A 22,552-nucleotide genomic window follows, 5' to 3' on the forward strand; every position below is an offset into this window, starting at 1 on the left:
TTTTTTATAAATTGATTATTTATTTATTTATATATAATCTGGAAAATCTAACGGCGTTGACACGAATTCTGGTACGTGTCCTGTCTATTTTCTATTTTCTATTTTCTTTTTTATTATTTTGTATTTTTTGGATATTGTGAGGAAAAAAGAAAAAAAAAAAAAAAAAGGACGGAAGCGAGCCAGACTCGAAATCGGTTCCCAATCGAGTGCTGGATATGTCACATGATGATCATGATGAAGCCTCGAGTAGGCCCCACACGTTTTTTTTTATAAATAATATATAATTATTATTTTAAATTTTAGGGGGAAAAAACCCACTGATTGGTGTGAGCCCCACCTACTTTTTCACTCAGGTACTTGTCTGTTTTCTTCAATTCCCTATGAGTAGTGCACCTTATCATTCCCTACACTCACACCCACCTGATCCCACCCAATCCTCCATTATTCACTAATTTATCCTTTTTTTTTTTTATCTTATATTTACGCCTTCAATGTTTATTTTAAAAGGTTCAATTATATTTGTTTCATTTTTAATATCAACATTTTAATCCAAATATTAATTATTAAAATTAAATAAAATTAGTCATAAGAAATACAACTTTTATGGAAATTAATTTTTAATTTTGAAAGGTTCGAAATCATTAATACATATTTATATCATTTTTCTTATATTTTAAAAAACTAAATTAATTATTTTATTTTTGAAAGGTTTCAATAAAAATTTTAAATATTTATTTAAAAAAGTTTAATTTTAAAAATACTCGTAAAATTTTAGAAATGTCATTGACATTAACTTCATTTCAAAAAATTTAAGTTTACGAACATATTATAAATTATTTCTAAATTTTTTTAAGGTTAATTTTAAAATTTTATGTATAATTTTTATTTTAAAGGTGTTTTTGAAAATTTTAATTTAATGATTAAAAATAGAAATAATTTTTATTGATTTAACGAAATTATTATTAGGAGAGAAAAGAATTAAAATTAGTAGGGGTAAGTTGTGGAAAGTTTTGCAGACTGTTGCACGATTGGTGGCTGACACATAGCCTGAGACTGCATTTAATGCTGCTGAGGCACCACCTCTGTTTGGTTCCAAGGATACGCTAACACACACCCGGAATAAAAACCAATTCTCTCTTTGTGCCACGTGTCCTTCATGCTCCCATCTCCCACCATCCAAACACTACTCTTAATATTATCCTAAATTCATTTTTTAAAATTAATAATAATAATTAAGTTACACTTAATCACTAAACACGACAAATTTAATTAAAGGAAGAACAAAAGAATTAGTTCTTTTTGTAAAGATTATTAAAAATTTAATTCGTTTGTTCTTTGTTGCAGTGGAAATGGAAATGAATCCCATATATATATATATATTTTTAAAAATGTTAAAAGACATTCGATTTGATATTTTACGAACTTCCATTATGGGCAGTCCCGCGGATCACGGACCCAATATTTTTCATATGTTTCTGCAGCGGAGCGGTGGAGTAACAGGAGCGGATTATTAGATCATTACAATTTGTTTTGTTAGATTATTATTATGGGAAAAACGCCATTGAAAGTGATGCTTTTCGTCACCTGTTCCACTGCTTGAATTCCGGGTTCAATTCAATCTCACTTAAACAGCGTTTCTCCCAGTCAACCCGCAGCTTTTCCCAGATTTGACGTCTTCTCCCCGTCTTCTTCGACAAATTCCCTTCACTTCCATCCAAATCCCACACCATGAATTGGGTATCAGAATCAAGCCCCTATTATCCTACGCTGGCTCGCTCAATCGCTCGCCCATTTCAAAATGGAAAGCCTAAAAGTGGTCAGTCAATCAAACTCAGTTGTTTTATATGCTCTAATTATTCAACCCATTTGTGATTTGAGTATGTTGCCCACCACCTGTTTGATTAAATGCCTCTGTGAATTTGTTGTATGTTGTTGCCCTCTACCTGTTTGATTAAATGCCTCTGTGGATTTGTTGTCAATGGTGAAGTAGTTGAGCTTGTTTTGATCGGATTGAGTTAGTGACCTGAAGGTGTTTGATGAAATGCCTGAATGAGCCTTCTTTAAGAACTTTTATGAATATACTGACAGATGTTAGCCCTCACTTGCATGAAACTGTAAAGCAATCAATTGGAATGGTAAACTGCTTAAAATGCTTAGCTTGGACACATCCTTTGAGTGAGCCAGAAAAACTTGCAGCCTTATGATTTCAGGAGGGGAACAGATTGGACTTGTGCTACAGAATCATCTCTTTGAGTTGTCACTATTCATTAAAGCTTTGATTAAGTTGAAAGGAAATTTTAATCTTGCGACAAAAGCTGATGATTATAGGCCGTTTCAAGTTGTTCTTTTAAAAGACTTTTTCAGTAATCTTCACGTGCCCCTCTGGGTTTCGAGGAGAGAGATGCCATGCCTCAAATGGCTATGATTAGATTCAAATAAAGGAATGACCCTACTACTATTTGTCTTGATTTGGGCAAGAATGATCACCTCACCTCTCACCCTCTCTCTCTCTCTCCCTCTCTCTAACCCAAAAAGCAGCCTGCTTTTGGTTGTTTACTTTATCCCCTTCACAGGTATTTGATATTTTGTGCTTTTGTAAATGGTCAAATTCTTTGGTTTTACTCCTCCCCAGGTCATTATAAGCTTACAAAACGTAACCCTTTAGCCGTGCCTTTTAATAAAGATATTACATTTCTGAAGTATAAGATCATAGACTTAAGCACCACTCCAAGTAAAGTATAAGGTTACATTTCTACCTCGATTCTAGAGTAGAACGAAACATTCCTTATAAAGATGTGGAAACCTCTCTGTAGCAGACTCATTTTAAAACCGTGAGGCTGACAGTGATATGTAACGTGTCAAATCAAACAATATCGGTTACCGATGAGTTTAGCCTGTTACAAATGGTATCAGAGAGCCAGACATAGGGTGGTGTGCTGACGCTGGCTCCTAAGGGAGATGGATTGTGAGATCTGAAATCGGTTGAAGAGGAGAACAATGCATTCCTATTCCTAGTAGATGCATTTAAAAACTGTGAGGCTAACGGCGATATGTAATCGGTCAAAACGGATAATATTTGCTCGAGCTGTTACACAACTAGAATGGAAATAAACAATAAGAGGACATGGAATCATAGGACATCTTCTTTCTGTAAGTTGGACCATTCAAGAAAGTATAGGCGACTCCATTTTTCTAAAGCTAGGAGTGATGACTTGATTGTCACTATTATGTTAAGCCAATTAGAAGAAGAGAGGATCCTGTGTGGCTAGCAAGGCCAGTGGGATGCATCTGCCACAACTCAATTATTGTTAAATTACATAGCTACAAAATGCAACCAAAAGGCATAGGTAGGTGGGTGGGTAGGTTGGTCAATGTGAGAAATGGTTTGTATAACTCTATGGTATTGTTTAACATATTTAATACAATCAAAACAACAATAGAATATGAATATAATCAATGCTTATCACTTGTACCAAACATGGGTGTTGTGGCTTCTGCCTGTTTGCCAGTTTCAGTCATCGCACTCTACATTATTCAACCAAACCTAATCCATTCCATTAGGCGATGCTTTAACTTATAGATTGTATTTTATAGAATCTAGATTTTGAAACTCTGTCCTATCTATCCGCACACAATTATTAAGGACTTCCGCTCAAAGTTTTAAAACGTGTTTGCTCGAGAAAGGTTTCTAAACCTTTGTAAGGAATGTTTTGTTTCTCTCTCCACCAATATGGGATCTCACAATCCACTCTCTTGGGGGTGCTACGTTCTCGTTGGTACATTGGCCGGTGTCTGTCTCTGATACCATTTATAATAGTCCAAGCCCACTGTTAGCCGTAAGCCCCTTAATAACCAGTTTCTCTATATAACTTAGGCACAAGTATATGTGATGGCTAGCCTAACACTTATGAGTGCTAAAATGGGGACGGGTGAGGAAGGCTTCTTGTTCATGTCCCATGGACACCCCTAGTTGAGTAATAATGGCCAGAGCATTGAAACTAAATCAATAAGCCTATTATTGGCATACACCCTTTTGGCCATTTTTCTAATTCATACACCAACTTTGCATACCAGAAACACCCAATTAAACTCCACTTTCAACCTTCATTATACATACAGAAAGATGGATGGTTTCAGTTGGCATTTTGTACTGAAATTGCGCAAGTTGTTGAGCAAGAAATTGAAGCCTAAAATTTCTCTGCCACTGAGATTCCAAGCATTGTGTAGTGCTTATGCTCCAAACTGGCTCCACATTGACTGAACTCTCTTCTTCCTACCAAAACCATACATTATTGAGCTTTGGGGCTCTAAAATATAATTTGATGTCTCACTCCCAACAGACAACCCATATGATATTCTCTCCTAATAATACTTTAAACATATATTTCGTACAAAAATGGCTTAATCTGATCTGTAGAACAATTATTAAAATGGGCATATTAGGTGTGCTCGTGAGGGAGGATGTAAAAGTCCAACTCCACCACTAGCAGATATTTTTCGTTTTGGCCAGTTACGTATCGTCGTCAGCCTCACAATTTTAAAACTCGTCTACTAGGAAGAGGTTTCCATATCCTTATAAGAAATGTTTCGTTCCCCTCTCTAACCAATGTGAGATCTCACACGTTCATGCACTTTAATGGATGTTATATTATAATACTTAATACTCTAACTTTATCTTCTATTTAAAATATCAAATGTTGATATGATTTTTAGTTGAAGTTATTTTAATAGTCCGTTAGAGGGCAAAAGGAATTTTGGATTTTTTTTTAGTACAAGAAAGAAAAGGAAGGGACGATGTAAAAATATACATAAACATTTCATTTTTTGTTTTAGAGCTTTTTCGTCTTAAGAATATTTATGAATAAAAGCACGAACTCAAGTAAAAATTACTGGGTATGTTCTTCATAATCGTTCAAAACTTTATGGTAAGATCTAAAACGATAAAAAGGAAAGAAAAAAAAGTAATTGATAGGTTGATTAGAGAAGAAGTAATTGGGTATTCAAAAGCAAATTGTGAAGTAATAGTAAACCTAAGCTTAAATAATAAGTAGAGTGAGGATTGTGAGTACCCAAAATCACATGCCCCACTCATTATTGGTTCAATTTTTCATACAAAAATAAAAACATTAATTTTTAGGTCAATTATCCCTTGTGGGTTTTCCTTTGGGAGGAGACTATTCAAAATGGAGATGAACATAACTCACAAGCCCGTTTTAGACAAACATATTTAAGTCGGCCACGAGCCGACTTGATGACACTTAATCGACTCCTTTTTAATGATAAGGGAACATGTCGACTTAGTCTCGACCAGGACGAGGTATAGGACTTGCTTCCATAATTATGTTCAGATAATTGTATGAACTTGATACTAATGTCGGATTCAAGCACTCTAAACATAAGGTACAAAAACCCCAACTCCAACCTCAACCCCGCTGATGTGGGATCTTATCTTCATATTTTACTCCTGACCTAACCTCAACGTGGTCGATTAGGTTACCCCATCAAAAGATGATTTTTCTTTTCCTCTTATTTCTATTTTATCAAAATCATAAAAGTGAAAATTAGTGTGCGACATAAAGAAGCTTGGTTTCCTTTTTTAATTTTTGTTTTTTTTTTTTTCGTTGAAATTTGTTTCTTAAAATGGATAATTTTGGGCTTCTTGGGCTTGGGAGATTACGGAAAGTTTACCATTGGGGCCCATCACCAGTACAGCCCAATTACTTCGGCCCAAAAACGATCTAACTAAACACAGCCCCACGATTTATTGTTATTATTTTAAAAAGGAAAGAACGGTTTATTATTTATTTTTAATTAGGGATTGATTTTCTATTCTTACGACTAATAAATAGTAATAATTAGGATTAAATTTATTCTTAAAAAAAAAAAGTATATTTTTATTTTATCCTTTGTGGCTTTATTATTGCGAGGTTAAAAACAAAAATAATGCATCTAAATATAACAAATGAACTTTATATTAAATTGTAATGATATCATATTAGCGATTCAACTTAGATATTATTTTATAACAAAAATGTGAAGAAGTCAAAGGCTTACATGTATCTTTGAAACGCAATATTCTTACCCTCCAACCTCAATTCCGATTTCGAATCTTAGAGGCATATGACCGACCATGTTGATCTCTTTAAAATGGGGCAATGGGTTGCATGAACTAACTTATGTACACAGATCCCATAAATTAAGCTATTCTAACTCAAGTGGTAGGTCTCATGAACTGAGTTGAGTTGACTTATTCAATCGAAGATTTGAGTTGACTTATGAATTGAGTTGACTTAGAAGATGACCAGTAAAAAAAAGATACTTGCACGCTATTGACTTATGAATTGAGTTGACTTAGAAGATGACCAGTAAAAAAAATACTTAGCACGTGTGCGATCTAAGCGACATGGGCCCTTTCCATTTAGAAACTTTATGTCAAGGGCACAATTTCATATTATTTAATTAAGAAAAAAAAAAGAGTTGAATTCAACGGAGGCAAAGAGATGGAGGATCGGAGGATCCACGTGGACCAATCAAAGAAGAGCGAAGAAGAAGATTGCCGGTGACCGGTCAAACTCCGTCCTCCTCACTCTGTCTATATAAATCCATAATCTCCCTACTCAAAACCTCAAGCTCCGGTTTCAATGGCGGCCTCCACTTCCCTCTCCTTCTTCTCCTCTATTCTCTTCCTCCTCCTCTCCACCACCATTGCCGCCACCTCCTTCCGCCCCAAGGCTCTCCTCTTCCCCGTCACAAAAGACCCATCTCTCCAGCACATCATCCAGCTCCGGCAGCGAACCCCTCTGGTTCCGGTGAAGCTGACGGTGGACCTGGGTGGTCAGTTCATGTGGGTCGACTGTAACCGCGCCTATATCTCTTCCACTTACAAGCCCGCTCGTTGCCGCTCCGCCCAATGCTCCCTCGCTTCCAAGTCCACTTCCTGCGGTCAGTGCTTTTCGCCGCCCAGACCCGGCTGCAACAACAACACTTGCGGCCTCTTCCCCGGCAACACCATTATCCATCTCTCCACCAGCGGAGAAGTCGCCTCCGACGTCGTCTCTGTTTCCTCCACCAATGGCTTCAACCCAACCACCCCTGTCTCCGTCCCCAAATTTCTCTTCGTCTGCGGCACCACATTTCTCCTCGACGGCCTCGCCGGCGGCGTAACCGGAATGGCTGGATTCGGACGCACCGGAATCTCTCTGCCATCTCAATTCGCAGCCGCCTTCAGCTTCAATAGAAAATTCGCCATTTGCCTGAGCAGCTCCACCAGACTCCCCGGCGTCATCTTCTCCGGCAACGGCACGTATAATTTCCTACCCAATATCGATTTAACCAAATCCCTCACTTACACCCCACTCTTTATCAATCCCGTGAGCACCGCCGGCGTCTTCTCCGCCGGGGAAAAATCCGCAGAGTATTTCATCGGCGTCAAATCCATCGTCATCAACTCCAAAACCGTCCCAATCAACACCACCCTCCTCAAAATCAACAGCAAGGGCATCGGCGGCACCAAAATCAGCACCGTGAACCCATACACCGTCCTGGAATCGTCGATTTACAAGGCGGTGTTGAAAACGTTCGCAACAGAGCTCCGGAAAATTCCGAGAGTGCCGGCGGTGGCGCCGTTTGAGGCTTGTTTCAATGCGAATAGCTTTGGAAGTACCCGACTGGGGCCGGGGATGCCGTCGATCGATTTGATTTTACAGAACAAAAACGTGATCTGGAGAATCTTCGGCGCAAACTCGATGGTGCAGGTGAATGAGAAGGTTCTGTGCTTGGGATTCGTGGACGGCGGCGTGGAGCCGAGAACCTCGATCGTGATCGGCGCGCACCAGATTGAGGATGCTTTGCTTGAATTTGATTTGGCCACTTCACGGCTTGGATTTATCTCCACTCTTCTGGGGCGGATGACTACTTGTTCTAATTTCAACTTTACTGCTAAACCTTGATTGATTAATTAATTAATTAATTAATCTTGATTGATTAATAAATTGTTGCTGTTTTTGATTGAATAGTTTAATTAATATTATAGTTTGGATGGTGGGGGACATGTCTTGGATTGCATTTGATTCGAGATTTGGATAAATAAAGTCATGCGTGCCCAATCGTAGCTGGCTTTGAAGAAAACGATGCTTTTAAACAACCCGTTTCTTTTTATATTCATCGATCTTATAACATTTAGTTTCCATAAAAAAATTGGGCAAGTGATTTCCTCACCCCAGTTCCTATGAGAATTCAAATAGGTGATCGGGATGGAGATAGGGATAAGAAGGCTTCCCTTGCTCTCGTCCCTATCCCGTAAATATATTTTCTTGTATGTATGTTTGACTCGAGGAGATAGGAATGTATGCTGGTTTGTGATCTTGCACATATGTTGAGTCAACTCTTGACTCGATGGTCTTGCTTTTTTGTTTGACCTTAAGCTTATTGATCTTGTATGTTCAGTGATTTTTGGTTTGTTGATCTTATATGTTGGATGTTTTTCGAAGGTGGTGTGTACTTTGACTTAAATGACTGTTTGTGCTCAATCGTTTGGATTTGGGCTTGGTTGGATTTGGACCAAATTATTTCTTTATGACCCATTTGGTTTATTTGAACTTCGAGTCCAAATATTATGACCCAATTTGGCGCTTATTTAATCAAATGACTAGCAATTGTGTGACCATCGGTGGTGGTTGAGGTTAGTGGTCATCGGTGGTGGCAATGGCTAGCAATTGTGTGATTACGACCACTAGCCATGGTGAAAGTGACAACAGAGAGATATGGGAGTGATAGTAGGAAGGTAAAGTGATTTTGGCAGATCAGTAATGGGGAAATATAATATCATCTCCGACTTCATTTAGTTAATGAAGAGAAATCGCTTCTCACTCATTTTTCGTTCTCGATAAATGGGTTTTCACAGGCCCGCAGATAAAATGTACGTCACTATAGTTATGGGCAAAACGGTGTGAACTCATTACGTACGCTTGGAAGACGGAGCGGATTGCAACACGCCAAAAAGGCTTTAAAATAAGCAGAATTTACCCCACCAAAACAGACCCATTTTTAAACTCCATCATCAAACTCATGCTTTAAAAGTTTAAAACTACCCTTCAACAACCACTGCCCAACCCCAACAAATGGCCTCAAATAATACCAATCCAATCCCCACCGCCGTCTCCGACAACAATGGCCTCTTGTGCTCCCCACAACCCACGATAATGGACCATAATCCAGCTCGCCCGGTAACCCACCGGACCTTCCGATTACAACAACGGCGGCGGAGGCTCTAACATGTTTTTTTTTTTTTTTTGTTTCTTTTGGTGTAGGTTTTGGGAGAGATGATGGGGACTTTTTTGCTAATGATTTGCGTGAGTGGGGTGGCGGCGACCGGCCAGATGATGGGCGGTCAGGTGGGTTTATTGGACTACGCCGCCGCCGCCGGGTTGACTGTCGGCGTTCTGACATTCTGCTTTGCTCCCATTTCCGGTGCTCATTTCAACCCTGCCATCACTCTTGCCTCTGCCATTTTTGGCCACTTTCCATGGTCCTGGGTACAATTAAAATTTCTTATACACTTTTTTTAAATTTTTTAAATTTTAAAATTTGGAATTAAGGATGTTTTTGTCGGAAATTAGGTGATGCCGTACACGGTGGCTCAGACGACAGGTTGTGTAATGGCGACATATGCAGGAATGTTCATTTACGACATTAAACCACAACAATTGACCACTCGACCATTTCGTGGCTCCATGTCTGCCTTCTTCGTTGAGCTTCTTGCAACCTTCATCCTCATGTTCCTCATTTCTTCTTTACCCCATCAATCCCGACCCCGACCCGTAAGTTAAATTACATGTTTAATATTCATGATCCAATTGAAAGTTCGACTTGATACAAGATTAAAAGTTTAGGAACTGATTAGATACATTTTTTGGTCATATGATGCAGGGTGGTCAATTGTCGGGCTTTGTCATTGGAATGGCTATCGGACTTGCTGTGTTTATCGCCGGGTAGGTGTAGTTAAATTACAAATTTAGTCCGGGTTAATTTAGTGCATGAATTTTCAAATTTTCAAATTTAGTTTCAATAATTTCAAATATAGATTAATTAATTTAAAACAAAATTTATTAAAAAATAATTAGAAATTATATTTTGCCTAATGGGCTTTTGAGTGAATGCAGGCCCATTTCAGGTGGATCGATGAACCCAGCAAGATCCTTAGGGCCCGCAATAGTTTCATGGGCTTTCGATGACATATGGATATACATTACAGCTCCGGTGATCGGAGCTGTTACCGGTGCCTTCTTCAGCGGCGTCCTCCGCCTTCATCCTCCGCCGATCCATTCTTCCGACGGCGGAAATTTCCGTCGCTCCTCCTCAGCCAACTTACATCTAATTCCTTAGCAAATCACCGTCTTCTACTATCTTTCTCGACGTGAAATAATAATTTAGGTTTAAAATCCTAAGAATTTATTGACTAATTATCTCATGTGATTAGCTGAGCTATATCTAAATTAGTCAAAACACTTACGAGCATATAAAATTAGTTTTATATTTCAAGCACATTAAAATTTCCGTTGTTATATTTGTTATACAATCATACAGAAATTAAAATATCTAAATCATTTTACTAAAACAGACAATTAGCTCATATAATTATTCAGCTTGATCCTCTCCATTCTCTCGATACCCATAAAAATAAATAAATAATTTCGTAAAAATAAAATTTAAAATAAACAACGAGACGGAGACAGAGAAGTCTTCCCCATCCCCACCGTCAGTGCATCTTTGAGTGGTCCCATACAAATATGAAAATGTGGTTAAAAAAAATAAATAAATAATTAAAAATAAAGAAATAAAACGTCACTCCAAGGTCAATGGAAACAAATAAAGAGAAGATGAAGATAAGTGGCTCTTTCTCACTTTATTATTATTATTATTATTTCTCCTCCTAATAATTTTATTTATTTATTTATTGTGGTTGTGGCTTAAACCTCTAATTTTAAATTCCCGTTACTACCCTTTTCTTTTAATGTTTTTTTTTAAATACCATAATTATTTTTATTTTATCTTTTTTCGAAGCCAATTGCTAATTAAATTCCTCTTTTTTGATTGGTCTACTTTAAATATTCTTTTTTTTTTCTTTTTGTAATTATAATTTATAATTGTATTTGAAGTAACATTGAAAACCATGGGCCAGACCCAAAAACTGTGGACGTCCCATCACAAATTGCATCATTTTCTTTTTATATATATTCCTTACAAAAGTCAAAAATATTAATAAATATTTTAAAATAAGTTAAAGGTCTACGTGGATAGAAATAATATTAAAATAAATAAAATATTTTCCTGTTTATTTATTTGATTGAAGAATTATAATCTTTTTTTTTTTTATAAATATTTTAACACATCAATTTTATATTATTTAATTTATTATTTTAATACGTTGAAAACACGTCATTAGTAGCAATTGTCACGGGCTCCACGCACTACCCGACCGCTTTCCACATTCACTTTTGACGCAACCAAATTATTTATTTATTTATTTGCTTTAAAATATCTTCAAATTTGTTATTATTTTTATTTCCAACAATACCCTTCTTATTTATTTAATTATCACTTTACCTTTTCCAAGCAAATTGCAAGCATGGATGGCTTTAAGATTCAAATTCCTTTTTTTTTTTTACAAATAAAAAAAAAAAAAATATATATATATATATATATATATATATATATATTCTTCCATCTTTTATTTTCCTTTCTCTTTCATTCTTGCAATTTTCTGTCATTTATTATATTTGAATTTTGAAATTTTATTGAAAGTGTTACGAGGGAAGAAAAGGATATTTTTGTCTTCGTAATTTTAAATATCTTTTTTTAATGGTATAATTTATTACATCTTTTATTAGATTTGGATCGTCCTGTGTTGACTTTCCATGTATTTGGATAATTTGAAGAATTTTCGTAAAAGTAGTTTTTTTTGTCCGTATATAATCCAACTCAGATTGATTTGAGTTAGATAGACTAAGTAGTTCTGGTAATTAGATCATATGGAATATCGGGTTCTTTTTATAAATAAAAAAAAAATTAAAAATTAAAAATATTTTTTTATTCGATTATATTGATGGTTGATTACAGTGTTTCCATGAACTTCTCTACATGTTTCTGGTTTTGTAATTAAAGTAAAACCCATTTACCATTATTTTAATAAGACCCCATTAATTAATTAATTAATTAATTTTTTGGGATAAAATTTATAGATGGTCAATGCCACCAACAATAATTAACCCAACTCCTTTACTCTTAGATTTTCTTAAAATTATAAAAATAATCCTTAAAACCAATTTTTTTAATATTTTTAAATCCTTAAATCAAAAAGATTACCGCTTAACCACATTTAATAATATACATAATTAAGTTCTCTTTTTATTTATTTATTTATTTTTGTCAATTTTCAAAATAATAAAAAATTTGTTATTAATTGTGTTTTAATTAGGTGATTAGGTGTAAAAAAAAATAAATTATCTATTTTCCGGATTATTATATATTTGTGGAAAATATTCCAATATAAGGTGGCCTTTGTACTTAAAATTCCACCGTCGAAGCCACGTGCCCAATTCTCATTGGCTTTCATCCTGGAAGTTCACCACTAATACGCAACTGAGCTGGTCCTTTTCCCCATTAATTAAATTATTTTATTCTTATCCAAATTGTATATTTTTAATAAAATTTTAAAATAATTCGCTATTAAATATCTATTCAAGCTTAGAAAAAAAGGGTTTAATATATTTTTTTTTATTTTTAATTTTTTTTTTTTTGATGTTGGACTTATTTCAACATTTTGTCGTTAAAAAAAAAAACCTTAAAATTTGAAATGAACATTAAATACAATAATATTTGACAAACTTTACTATAAATGAATATAAATACATTTTATTTCCTAAGTTTCTATTAATATATAACAACTAAGCAAGTTGCTCATGACTTTTTTTGTCACACCCAACAACAAAATTAGCATCTGTAAATATAAAAGCATTAATCTTTAAAAAATAATATAAATAAAGTTATCTGAAAAATTAATTAAATTTATTTTTTAATTTGAGTTTAACAAAAAAAAGAAAAAGGAAAAAAGGGTGTCCATTGATTTCTCCACGTCAGCGGTGGGTCCCAGCCGCTAGATTTCAATCTCCTCTTACACGACCACGGATACGAAAAATTAAAATCAAATCGGGAAAAACAATAATAATAATAATAAATAAATAAATAGGAGAGGGGGTGAAATGACCACGGTACCCTTTTAATTTTTCTATATAAACCCAACAAAGCAAGCGATTGTTTTATCCATGTCCGTCATAACTCATTGAGTGTTGTTTCTTTTTTGAAATTAAAGCCATGTTGGGAGTATTTAGCAGCTCCATCATGTCGCCGCCGGACGAGTTGGTGGCCGCCGGAAGCCGTACGCCGTCTCCGAAAACGACATCCGCGGCTCTACTGAATCGGTTCGTTCAGATAAACTCCTCCGCCGTGTCGCTGCAGCTAGGGGACCATGCCTACCTCGCCTACACTCACGAAACGGAATCCACCTTGTGCCCCAGGTAAAATTACTATGTTTTGTTTTAAATCCGCCGCCGCCGCCGCCGCATCAGAATCTTTTTTTTTTTTTTTTTTTTTTTGCCGAACTATTAATAAATTAAATGAACTCGAAATTCGGTCGATCGGTGATCGGACGATCCGGGACGGCGGAGGCTTTAAATTCTTCGAATCGCCGCCGTAATTGGTGGTTAATTTATTGGAAACCGACGGGAAATATATTTTGGAATTGTTGATTTTCTTCAATGGCGTCCTCTAAATTCGGTTAATTTTTTATTAAATTTAAAATAATTAAAATTTAGTTTATTTATTATTTTCTTTTCGGATGTTCTTTATTAAAAAAAAAAACTAAAAAAAAAAAACTAAAAAAAGCAGTTTCTGATGAAAGTTTGTTTTGAGAATATTGAATGGCTGCGATTTGTTGATCTCGTGGATAGCGTGTGTGACACGTGCGATCAAGATGATACTGTCCGGACTTGTCCGACAAGAATCCAATGGCGTTGCGACACGTGTGACCAGTTTTTTGTCGTCTTTCTGAAACTTATCTATTGGTTCAAAGCAGTAATAAATCTCATCATTTATTTATTTATTAATTGTGCGTGTATTAAATAGAAAACTAATTGTTCTTTATTTTTATTTATTTATTTACCTTTAGTTGCTTATCAATCCTTGACTTGAAGCGAATTACCAATACACGATTTTAATTATTAATTTTTTAAAAATCGAAATTCGTGGATGGCAGAGATGTGAATCCAAATTACAATAGAATATTAACTGATTAATTACTGAATTAATTCGTGACGACAGATCGTTCGCAGTGAAGGACGACATTTTCTGCTTATTCGCGGGAGTTTTGGACAATTTAGGGAGTCTCCGGCAACAATACGGCTTGGCGAAATCAGCGAACGAGGTGGTTCTGGTGATCGAGGCATATAAGGCCCTCCGGGACCGAGCTCCATATCCGGCCAGCCATGTCGTCGGCCATCTCAGCGGCAATTTCGCCTTTATCGTCTTCGACAAGTCAACCTCCACTCTCTTCGTGGCTTCTGTAAGAGTCTCCTTCTTGCTGTTCTTTAATTGTTTTCTTTTTATGGGATAAATTAGAGTTTTGTTCTGTGATTTTGATAGGATCGGAATGGGAAGGTTTCGTTGTACTGGGGAATCACCGCCGATGGTTATGTGGCTTTTTCCGATAACGCCGATCTGCTCAAGGGCGCTTGCGGGAAATCGCTTGCTTCATTTCCTCAAGGTAGATTAGATTCCCCGACATTTCCAAAGCCTGTGTATCTATAAGAAGCTTGTTCTGCAACGATAATGGAGGGTTTTGGTTCTATTTTTGCAGGGTGTTTCTTATCTACAGAAGTTGGTGAACTGAGATGCTATCAGAATCCTAAGAACAAGATCACTGCTGTTCCTGCTAATGAGGAAGAGATTTGGGGTGCAACATTCAAAGTAATTTTCAGACAGTCTTTTAAGTTTTTTTTGACAAACAATCAATCACTAAACTCCATTTCTAAGACTTACTTTTTTGTGGTTGATGCTCCTTCTCAGGTGGAGGGGCCTGCAGCAGTGGCAGCCACACGTTGAACAGATTGTCCCATAGCAGTGGAGCTTTCACATATATATATTTATATATATATATATATATATATATGTATGTGTATATATATATATATATATGGTGTTTTATATGTGGTTGAGAATGCAGATCAGAAGAGGAGGGGGAGAGAGGATACCTAACAGACAAATTTATGTCTGACCAGAAGAGGAAGATGGTGTGTTTTTTTCTCTCTTTCTTTCTGCTCTTTTTGCTTGCTTGTAGTCTGATGTAAAGTCCTATTGCTTTCGGTGTAATAAAGTCCGTGACTTTGTAGAATTATCCTTGCAAATCCTAGAAATGGAGACTTGAATTTCACACCACCAATGTTTTGGCCATTTTCAACCACCTGTTCGTATCAAATGTATAGATGTCATTAACATTTGAACCACAAAATAATATGCCAAGTCATGTGATGTTGACTCGTATGAACACGAACGTCAAAATTACTGCAAATTTTGTCTATGTCGACAGCCTAAAAACAAAACCATAGAGACACTATTGGATACGACACTCGCCGTATGATTAGTTCCAAGTTCGAATCCTACTAGACAATTGAGAAAATGATGGTCAAATTTATGGTATAGCCAAACATTGTAGGTGTCATGCCATGAGTATCTTCAGCATAGTTGCAAGATCAGCATATTCGACTAGTGAGCTGGAGAAATGTCTTCCAGACTGCAAAAAAAGGAACTGATATTAGAAGCTGATTTAATTTTTGTTTGAACATCCTTAAAGCTGACAGTACCTTCTCCACAAGAACTCGATGATATCAGTAGTAAGGGTTGATCTTTTCTTGTTCTCAAATGCAAGTGATGCAGCCTTTCTAAGTAAAGCAGATCCAGCAATGCAACCTAATACTGTTGGATTCTTTGGACTACATGTGAAAAGGGTTTCGTGTAAAACGTTACAGGGAATACGTATTCGTCAAATGAGATCGAAAGAAAAGACGATGTTTAAATTCTAGAACTTGCCTGGTAGCCAAATTCCCATCAGTGACTAAACCTTGTTGCCGAGCCCAAGATACAAAAACTGCAACACTGGACCACGGGGAAAGAAAACAATTGTGACCTTATTGTACAGAAGTTTAGGCTTCTCGAATTTGGATTAGGAAAATAAATAAGGTCAATTTTGTTAGAAAAACAATATTCACCAAGAACAATGAAAACCCATAGCACTACTTGCCTTCCTGAAAGTATATCACCTTGGCCACCACAACGGCGAGGAGAACCATAAATGCTCACTGATTTGACTGCATCAGGTGTCACATGATTTCACTTAAAGGAAGAATCAAGTATAATCTAGCAAGGGAAATACTTTGACACCATATTAATATTTACAGCAATACTAAAGAAACTGGAATTCCTATAACAAGGACAGAGATCCTGTGAAATTTACAGAAATTGGAAAGGACATTTTCAATCCATATTCAATTTGGTTCGCTTCCACCGTGGCATGACAGAGAATTTTATCAGTTTTTCCTAATCTGACCAGAAGGTAAGTTTAGCACAAAGGTGATGATAGAATGGTAGGTGACACAGTGGCTACAACATCAGAGAAAGGAACATTGAATTTGTAGCACTTCCTATAACGTTAACATGGAAAATACATAGTAGTTGTAATCAGTACCTGTCTCACCGTCACAGATGAGGTCAGCTCTCCCTTTCCTGAGAATAGTTAGGCCACCAATCCTGATCATATCCAAACGTTTAGTGCACCAAAGACTGGAGAACTGAATGAAATAAAAATGTGCACCACGTAGAAGTAATACTTTATAATATTTGTTAGAAATTATAAAATAGGATGAAGTAAACCGACACAGGGAAAACTATCTCCATCTATATTAAATAATATGGAATCTGCCGTACGTTATTTATAGCTAGTTAGCTAAGAACAATCCCTTCGGCGAAATACAGTTATATTTTCATTCTAATGTCAATATTTTCATACTTCAGAAATAATTATGTCAAGAAAGATGTATGCAATAAATCGAAGAGTGATTCAGACTATTGGAAGGATGAGACACGCCACCAAAATATTCTTGTTCCTTACATTGAACCATTTGGCTAGAGACTACAGAACGTGCCGATAATTAATAATAATATAGAGAAACCATTATGGGCCCTGGATAAGTAGTAACATCTATAGTGAATTCTGATCAGATGAGACCAGCCTCTCATCTGCCAACTTTCGTAAATGTGCTGATTTCAGGGGTGTGGAAGGTAGCATGTCCATACAAGATTCACTATAGGGATAAGCATGTCACCGTTGCAAGAAAAACATGATAAGCATGTCCATACACTATTCAAATGAAAAACATGATGGTTTTACCTTTTGGTAAGAGACAGCAATTGGTTAGGAGCATCTTGTTCATCGACTTCAGCAAGCAGTACATTTTTCACGAGACGCTTATATTCATTTACATTTGGTGTCAGGACTGCCAAGGGGTAATTGCTTACAAGGTGAAGATTGTCCGTGATAAGAAAGAGACCATCCTGATAAAGCAACAAACACAACCGGCAGTAAGTAGCCACCGACAGACCCATTGAAAATGGCAGGCATGACAACAGTATAAACACGGTAATTTCTTTCAAATTGTATGTGCTCTGCTATATGCATACCCCGTCTATGATCATTGGTATATTGGTCTGCCTTGCATGCTTTATGATTTCACTGACACATTCCTGGAATAGTTTTCAACCATTAGAAAATTTCATGGTATTAAAGAGACTGGCAGAAAATATCAGATCAATCTAGATAAAGAAACAAAGGATGAATTGACTTCATATGACGGTTTTAATGGATTGCAACCACAAAAAAAAAAAAAAAAAAAAAAAAAAAAAAAAAAAAAAAAAAAAAAAAAAAAAAAGGCCTCAGGAAAACAATTTTATCCTATTTTTTGTTTCTATCATCGAATTCCAATCGATTGGAGGTTCACATGAAATTTTTTTAGGGGTATCAAGATACAACCATTTATGGAATTTACACCAAATTAGCACATATGGGTTTTCTAGCCCTAATGAGCATTAATACATACGTTTTTAGCCTATAACATAACCAATTAATCTCTAGGTCCCAAGTTTAGCATTTGAAGCAAGGGAAACTCAATATTACGTATAATTATCAGAGGTACTCTGGTAGGCAAGTTTGTCATACATCTAGACGTAAGTAATGCATGCCAATTTTGGGAAAGAACATGTCCTCATGGTCCTTTTCAGAAAAGAAAATACAACCGAACCATGCACTGCAACTAAATCTACTTGGGGAAGTTTAGACATAAAAAAACAAGGCAAATCTATCATTTATCCCTAACCATGCACTTGATTTCAAATTCATCCCCTCAGTTCAGAAAATTTCAGTCATACCCCATACCTTCGATTAATTTTAATTTAGTCCTTCGTTAAGACTCTCCACTACTGTAAAATAACTAGAAGTAGGGAGGAATGGCTACCTTTAAAACTAGCTACTCACGTGTCTACTAAAGTGAGGCGTGATGCGACAAAAGAACTAAGCATAGTTGAAAGTCTGGAAAAAAGGAAAAATGGAAAATGTGTTTTCTATATTCCACAAGTAAAATCTACAGAAAAGTTTCGTTTTATCAAACATGTCAGCCAAAATTTAGAAGTCTGGAAACAACGATGGACAAAGTTGAAATCAAGTGTATAGTTCAAGAAGGAACCATGTAAGTTAGCCAAAAAACAATAACATAATCACCAGAAGAAACGGGTCTCTTCCAAGGCCAGGACCAATGACAAGACAATCGAATCTTTCCAGCCACTTGTCAACCTCAGCAAGAACCCTTTCTGCAGTGAACTTCTTTTCCTCATCTCTAAAACATCAGAACGCATCAGCCAAATATCAAAATTTCGGTTCATCGACCAAAATATAGAAAAAAGCGGAAGCACCTGACACTGTATGATTCTTCCAGAACAGGATGCACAATTAACTCTGGACTATAGCTCTTTATGACAGGAGCAGCATCTTTAGTGCAGAAAACATGAGATAAATCTGCACCCTGAAGGGAAAAACTAATGGGTAGTCATTCACCTTTGCAAGTAAAAAGAGGAAAAAATAAATATCCATATAGAAATTAAAGAACAAAACTCTTTAACAAGAACACCAAGAAAAAGGGGTCTGAACTAACAATTTTCAATGCTGATATAGCAGCGAAATAGGGAGCACCTGTGTACTCACGACATCCACCAATAACAGCTATCTTCCCTGATATGCAGATATAGATTGTTAATCAGAAAACTTCTAAGAAACACATTAATTCAATGGACAAAACTTGATAAAGCATAAAATACAAGCCACTACACAGTATCTTGAGACCTTACCCGCCTGGCCTTTATATCTTTTGGGATCAAGGCTAGGTGTAATAGCTCTTAGAATGTTCTCAGCATCAGCCTCCATAGAAGTCCCACTCATGGCTTTGATTTGTTGCCGCCTATTCTGATGAGTACAATCACCAAAACCTCCAAGAGACCTTATCAAGAACTGTTGTCTTCTAAACACAGCCGAGGAAGCCAACATTCAATAACTTTGGAGTATCGATTCACGTTAATTGATTAGCTCTGGACATGATCAAAATCTGGAATTAGAAACCTCATCCTACGGAAAATCGGTACCTTCTACCATTGCGACAGAACTGAGACTAAACAATTCGATTCTTCTACCCATGATTCAAACTCGTAGCCAATTCATTTCATAATACTCATTTGAAATAACGAAATTACAATCTTAATTAGAATCAGAACCATCAGTTTCCGTCATTTTGTAACTCAACATCATGGCAAATGTAAGAAATTCTGCAACCTAAATTAGTTCCGGTATAGGAGAAGAATCGTTCCACGGAACAAATCAGAAGCTAAACTAATGCAACAAAAAATTGAGAGTCGAAATTCAAATAGGATATAGAGAAAATTTTGAGCGTACCTTTCAGTTTTCGCCTCTCGAGGGAAGAAGAAGAAGACGGAGAAGAGGAAGAAGGAGCAGAAGAAAAGTGATTACATTAGGGAGGTGACGTGGCAAAAGTCAACAATTCCACGTAGAGAGAGGTTTTGACTCAGCTAGGTCGACGTGTAGTTGTAGCTTGTTCCGTTCCTTCTTAGAAATTTCGACATGTCGTTCAACTCACATTTTTAAGTACAGTAGGTAAAATCATAGATAAAACGAAATGATCTCGTTCTTTTAGAGACGGCGGCGAAGAGATCCGATGAAGGAAGCGGCGAAGTTGAATGCGGCGAGGTCCGGCGTGGTGGTGTTCGGAGCTTTGGCCTTCGGGTATCTGAGCCTACACCTCGTGTTCAAGCCCTACCTCGAGAAAGCTCAAGGTTCTCTTCAACATCCCAATTCTGAGCCCTCTACAATTCCAAAAGATGCTATTTCAAACCGCGATGATTGAGCTCAATCTTCGTTTATTTTGCCTCAGTATGTACAAAATTTAGTTCGTTAGAATGACTCTTAGAGATTACCTCGAAATTTCTTAGTTTTCAAGAGATTTGTTAGAAACGGGAGGAGGGAATCCTTTCGGTTCTTGTGGTATGTGCTCACTGAAATCTGAATTCTGAAAATTGTCATTCCTTGATTCACTATGAACATTGGCCGAGTACACCATTTTCTGACTTACAATGTAGTTTGAAAGTTCGCTTGTTCTTTATGTAGTTCGATCATCGATGTTGTTAAGTTATAATTTGAGTGGTATGAATACAAGAACTTTGTATCTCATAGATTGCGTCTTAGTTGATCTTGGCCATGATGAAAAGTGGAAATTGTTCTTGGGGCTGTGTTATTTCACTGTTCTTTTTCAGTCTGTTTCATGATGTTCAGATTAATGGTTCATCAAATGATGATATTGAACATATTCTCCATGGTAATTACTAGTTTGGAAGGAATTTGATCTTTCTTCTTGGAAAGGGTTCTAATCTGGATTGACCTTCCACCAGCTGTAGTTTCTGATTTCCTCTTTTTCTGCTGCGGCTGTGGTGTCTTTATCTCAACCACGTTTAAGTTTTGTTTTCTTTGGTGACAGGCTGCAATCCTCCCTTCTACAGAAAAGGGTTCTGTATATCTTGTTCTTACACTTTCTCTCTGAGTTCGAAAATGATCTTCCATGATTCCATCATCAATTGTGATTGAGTTACAATCCCTTTTTGTGATATCCCACACGATGGGAGTGGAGAATGAGTGCCAGCAAGGACGTTGGGTCTCGAAGGGGTTGGAGAACATGGAAACAAACCTAAAACTTTGAGGGAAAGTTTAGAAAAGAAAGCGGAAGGATGACAATATCTACTAGCAATAGCGGTAAACACTTAGAATGTTGGAATACATACGAGATGCCAAGTTCGAAATGTGAGTGTGTTAGAGTTCATGGGAATTAATTCCCAGACCACTTCCAGTCTACCAAAGCTAGTCATCTTAGGGCAGCCAGTTTGTCTCCCCGATATTCGGCCCCTTTATTACGCGACCGTAAGATTTTGTTACGGTTAGATACCCTGTTTAGGCAAAGGAGAAAGAAAATAGTTTCTGCACCAAATGGATCCTATGAATCCCAGTCTATGAATGTGGTATTAGTAGAAGATTGAATAGTTCAGATTGAGTGACTGTAGTTGTGAGTTTTACCTGTTGTGCAGCAGTCTGCAGGTTGAGAGAGAAAGAGAGTGCTGGAGGTTTAAGGACTCAAGAGGGGAATTTGTTATGAACTGATGATAGTTGCACACGAGAAAAGAGGATCAGTTCATAATGTTCCACCTTTGTTTTGTCTATGGGCGCTCTTTTTCGTATCATTGTTGATATCAGTATCGATTTTTTTCTTCTTGAAACTTCGTGGTGATATCTTAGAAGGAATAAGTTCAAACTATGACGATTCTCCGTTCAAGGATACAATACCACAACAATAGAGAACACAAGCTCGACAATGAACTACACTAAGAGCTACAATCTACTCGCTAATTTGAGAGAGAACTGGGAACCTAGATCCTATTAATCTTCTCCAATGTGAATGTGGTCGAGTTCGATCTCTTAATCTCACAATTGGTTGAACATTTATTTTCGGACACTAATTTATTTATTTATTTTCGCTCACCTCCCTAATAGAAAACTCTAATAAGTTAATTAATATTAATATGGGAACTCAATTTTAATTTAAAAAAAATGGGAATTGATTTACACCCTAAGTTTTGAGGGTTGTATCACTTGAAATAACAAATTAATAACTGTATGAATTACAACTATAAAATTAAGATTTATATATATATTTTAAAATTAATTTTTATACGTGTAAAAAAAATTAATTGTAATATAATAGACCATTTAATAATAATTAAAAAAAGGAGTGGAAAGAAAAAAAAAAAAAAAAAAAAAAAAAAAAAAATTGGACCGACGCGC

General features: G+C 36.3%; 3 protein-coding genes, 1 long non-coding RNA gene and 1 pseudogene across 5 annotated transcripts; 4 read left to right on the top strand and 1 right to left on the bottom strand.

Annotated features, from left to right (window-relative positions):
* The first annotated feature begins 1,385 nt into the window (after positions 1-1,385).
* LOC111791311 (uncharacterized) lies at positions 1,386-2,468 on the top strand. Its single transcript, XR_002814629.2, has 2 exons — positions 1,386-1,816; positions 2,089-2,468. It is a non-coding gene; the product is annotated as an uncharacterized LOC111791311 (long non-coding RNA).
* Positions 2,469-6,392: 3,924 nt separating this feature from the next.
* LOC111791305 (putative aspartic proteinase GIP2 pseudogene) lies at positions 6,393-8,102 on the top strand (annotated as a pseudogene).
* A 936-nt stretch (positions 8,103-9,038) lies between these two features.
* Positions 9,039-10,494, top strand: NIP7;1 (NOD26-like intrinsic protein 7;1). The gene is made up of 5 exons (XM_023672598.2): positions 9,039-9,224; positions 9,309-9,533; positions 9,618-9,818; positions 9,928-9,989; positions 10,161-10,494. Exons 1-5 carry the CDS (start codon positions 9,120-9,122, stop codon positions 10,381-10,383), a joined length of 816 nt encoding a protein of 271 aa, XP_023528366.2. The 5' UTR covers positions 9,039-9,119; the 3' UTR covers positions 10,384-10,494.
* A 2,819-nt stretch (positions 10,495-13,313) lies between these two features.
* Positions 13,314-15,489, top strand: LOC111791308 (stem-specific protein TSJT1). The gene is made up of 5 exons (XM_023672599.2): positions 13,314-13,574; positions 14,377-14,617; positions 14,698-14,818; positions 14,912-15,021; positions 15,121-15,489. The coding sequence occupies exons 1-5, from the start codon at positions 13,372-13,374 to the stop codon at positions 15,154-15,156; spliced, it is 711 nt and encodes a 236-aa protein (XP_023528367.2). The 5' UTR covers positions 13,314-13,371; the 3' UTR covers positions 15,157-15,489.
* Positions 15,199-20,229, bottom strand: LOC111791306 (pfkB-like carbohydrate kinase family protein). 2 transcript variants are annotated; one of them, XR_015420331.1, is made up of 12 exons: positions 20,102-20,229; positions 19,504-19,740; positions 19,311-19,387; positions 19,072-19,181; positions 18,881-18,995; positions 17,788-17,850; positions 17,498-17,661; positions 16,796-16,857; positions 16,352-16,418; positions 15,915-16,206; positions 15,776-15,844; positions 15,199-15,515 (listed from the first exon to the last, which is right to left on the bottom strand). XR_015420331.1 is itself a non-coding variant. In XM_023672597.2 (12 exons), exons 2-12 carry the CDS (start codon positions 19,697-19,699, stop codon positions 15,817-15,819), a joined length of 1,077 nt encoding a protein of 358 aa, XP_023528365.1. In that variant the 5' UTR covers positions 19,700-19,740; positions 20,102-20,229; the 3' UTR covers positions 15,523-15,816. The 2 variants fall into 2 exon arrangements, 1 of the variants encoding a protein (XP_023528365.1); XM_023672597.2 differs by lacking the exon at positions 15,199-15,515 and having other exon boundaries at positions 15,523-15,844; positions 15,915-16,043; positions 16,141-16,206.
* Positions 20,230-22,552: the final 2,323 nt, after the last annotated feature.

This window comes from Cucurbita pepo, chromosome 3, assembly GCF_057944985.1.
Source record: "Cucurbita pepo subsp. pepo isolate OVF chromosome 3, ASM5794498v1, whole genome shotgun sequence".
NCBI classification, from domain to species: Eukaryota; Viridiplantae; Streptophyta; class Magnoliopsida; order Cucurbitales; family Cucurbitaceae; genus Cucurbita; species Cucurbita pepo.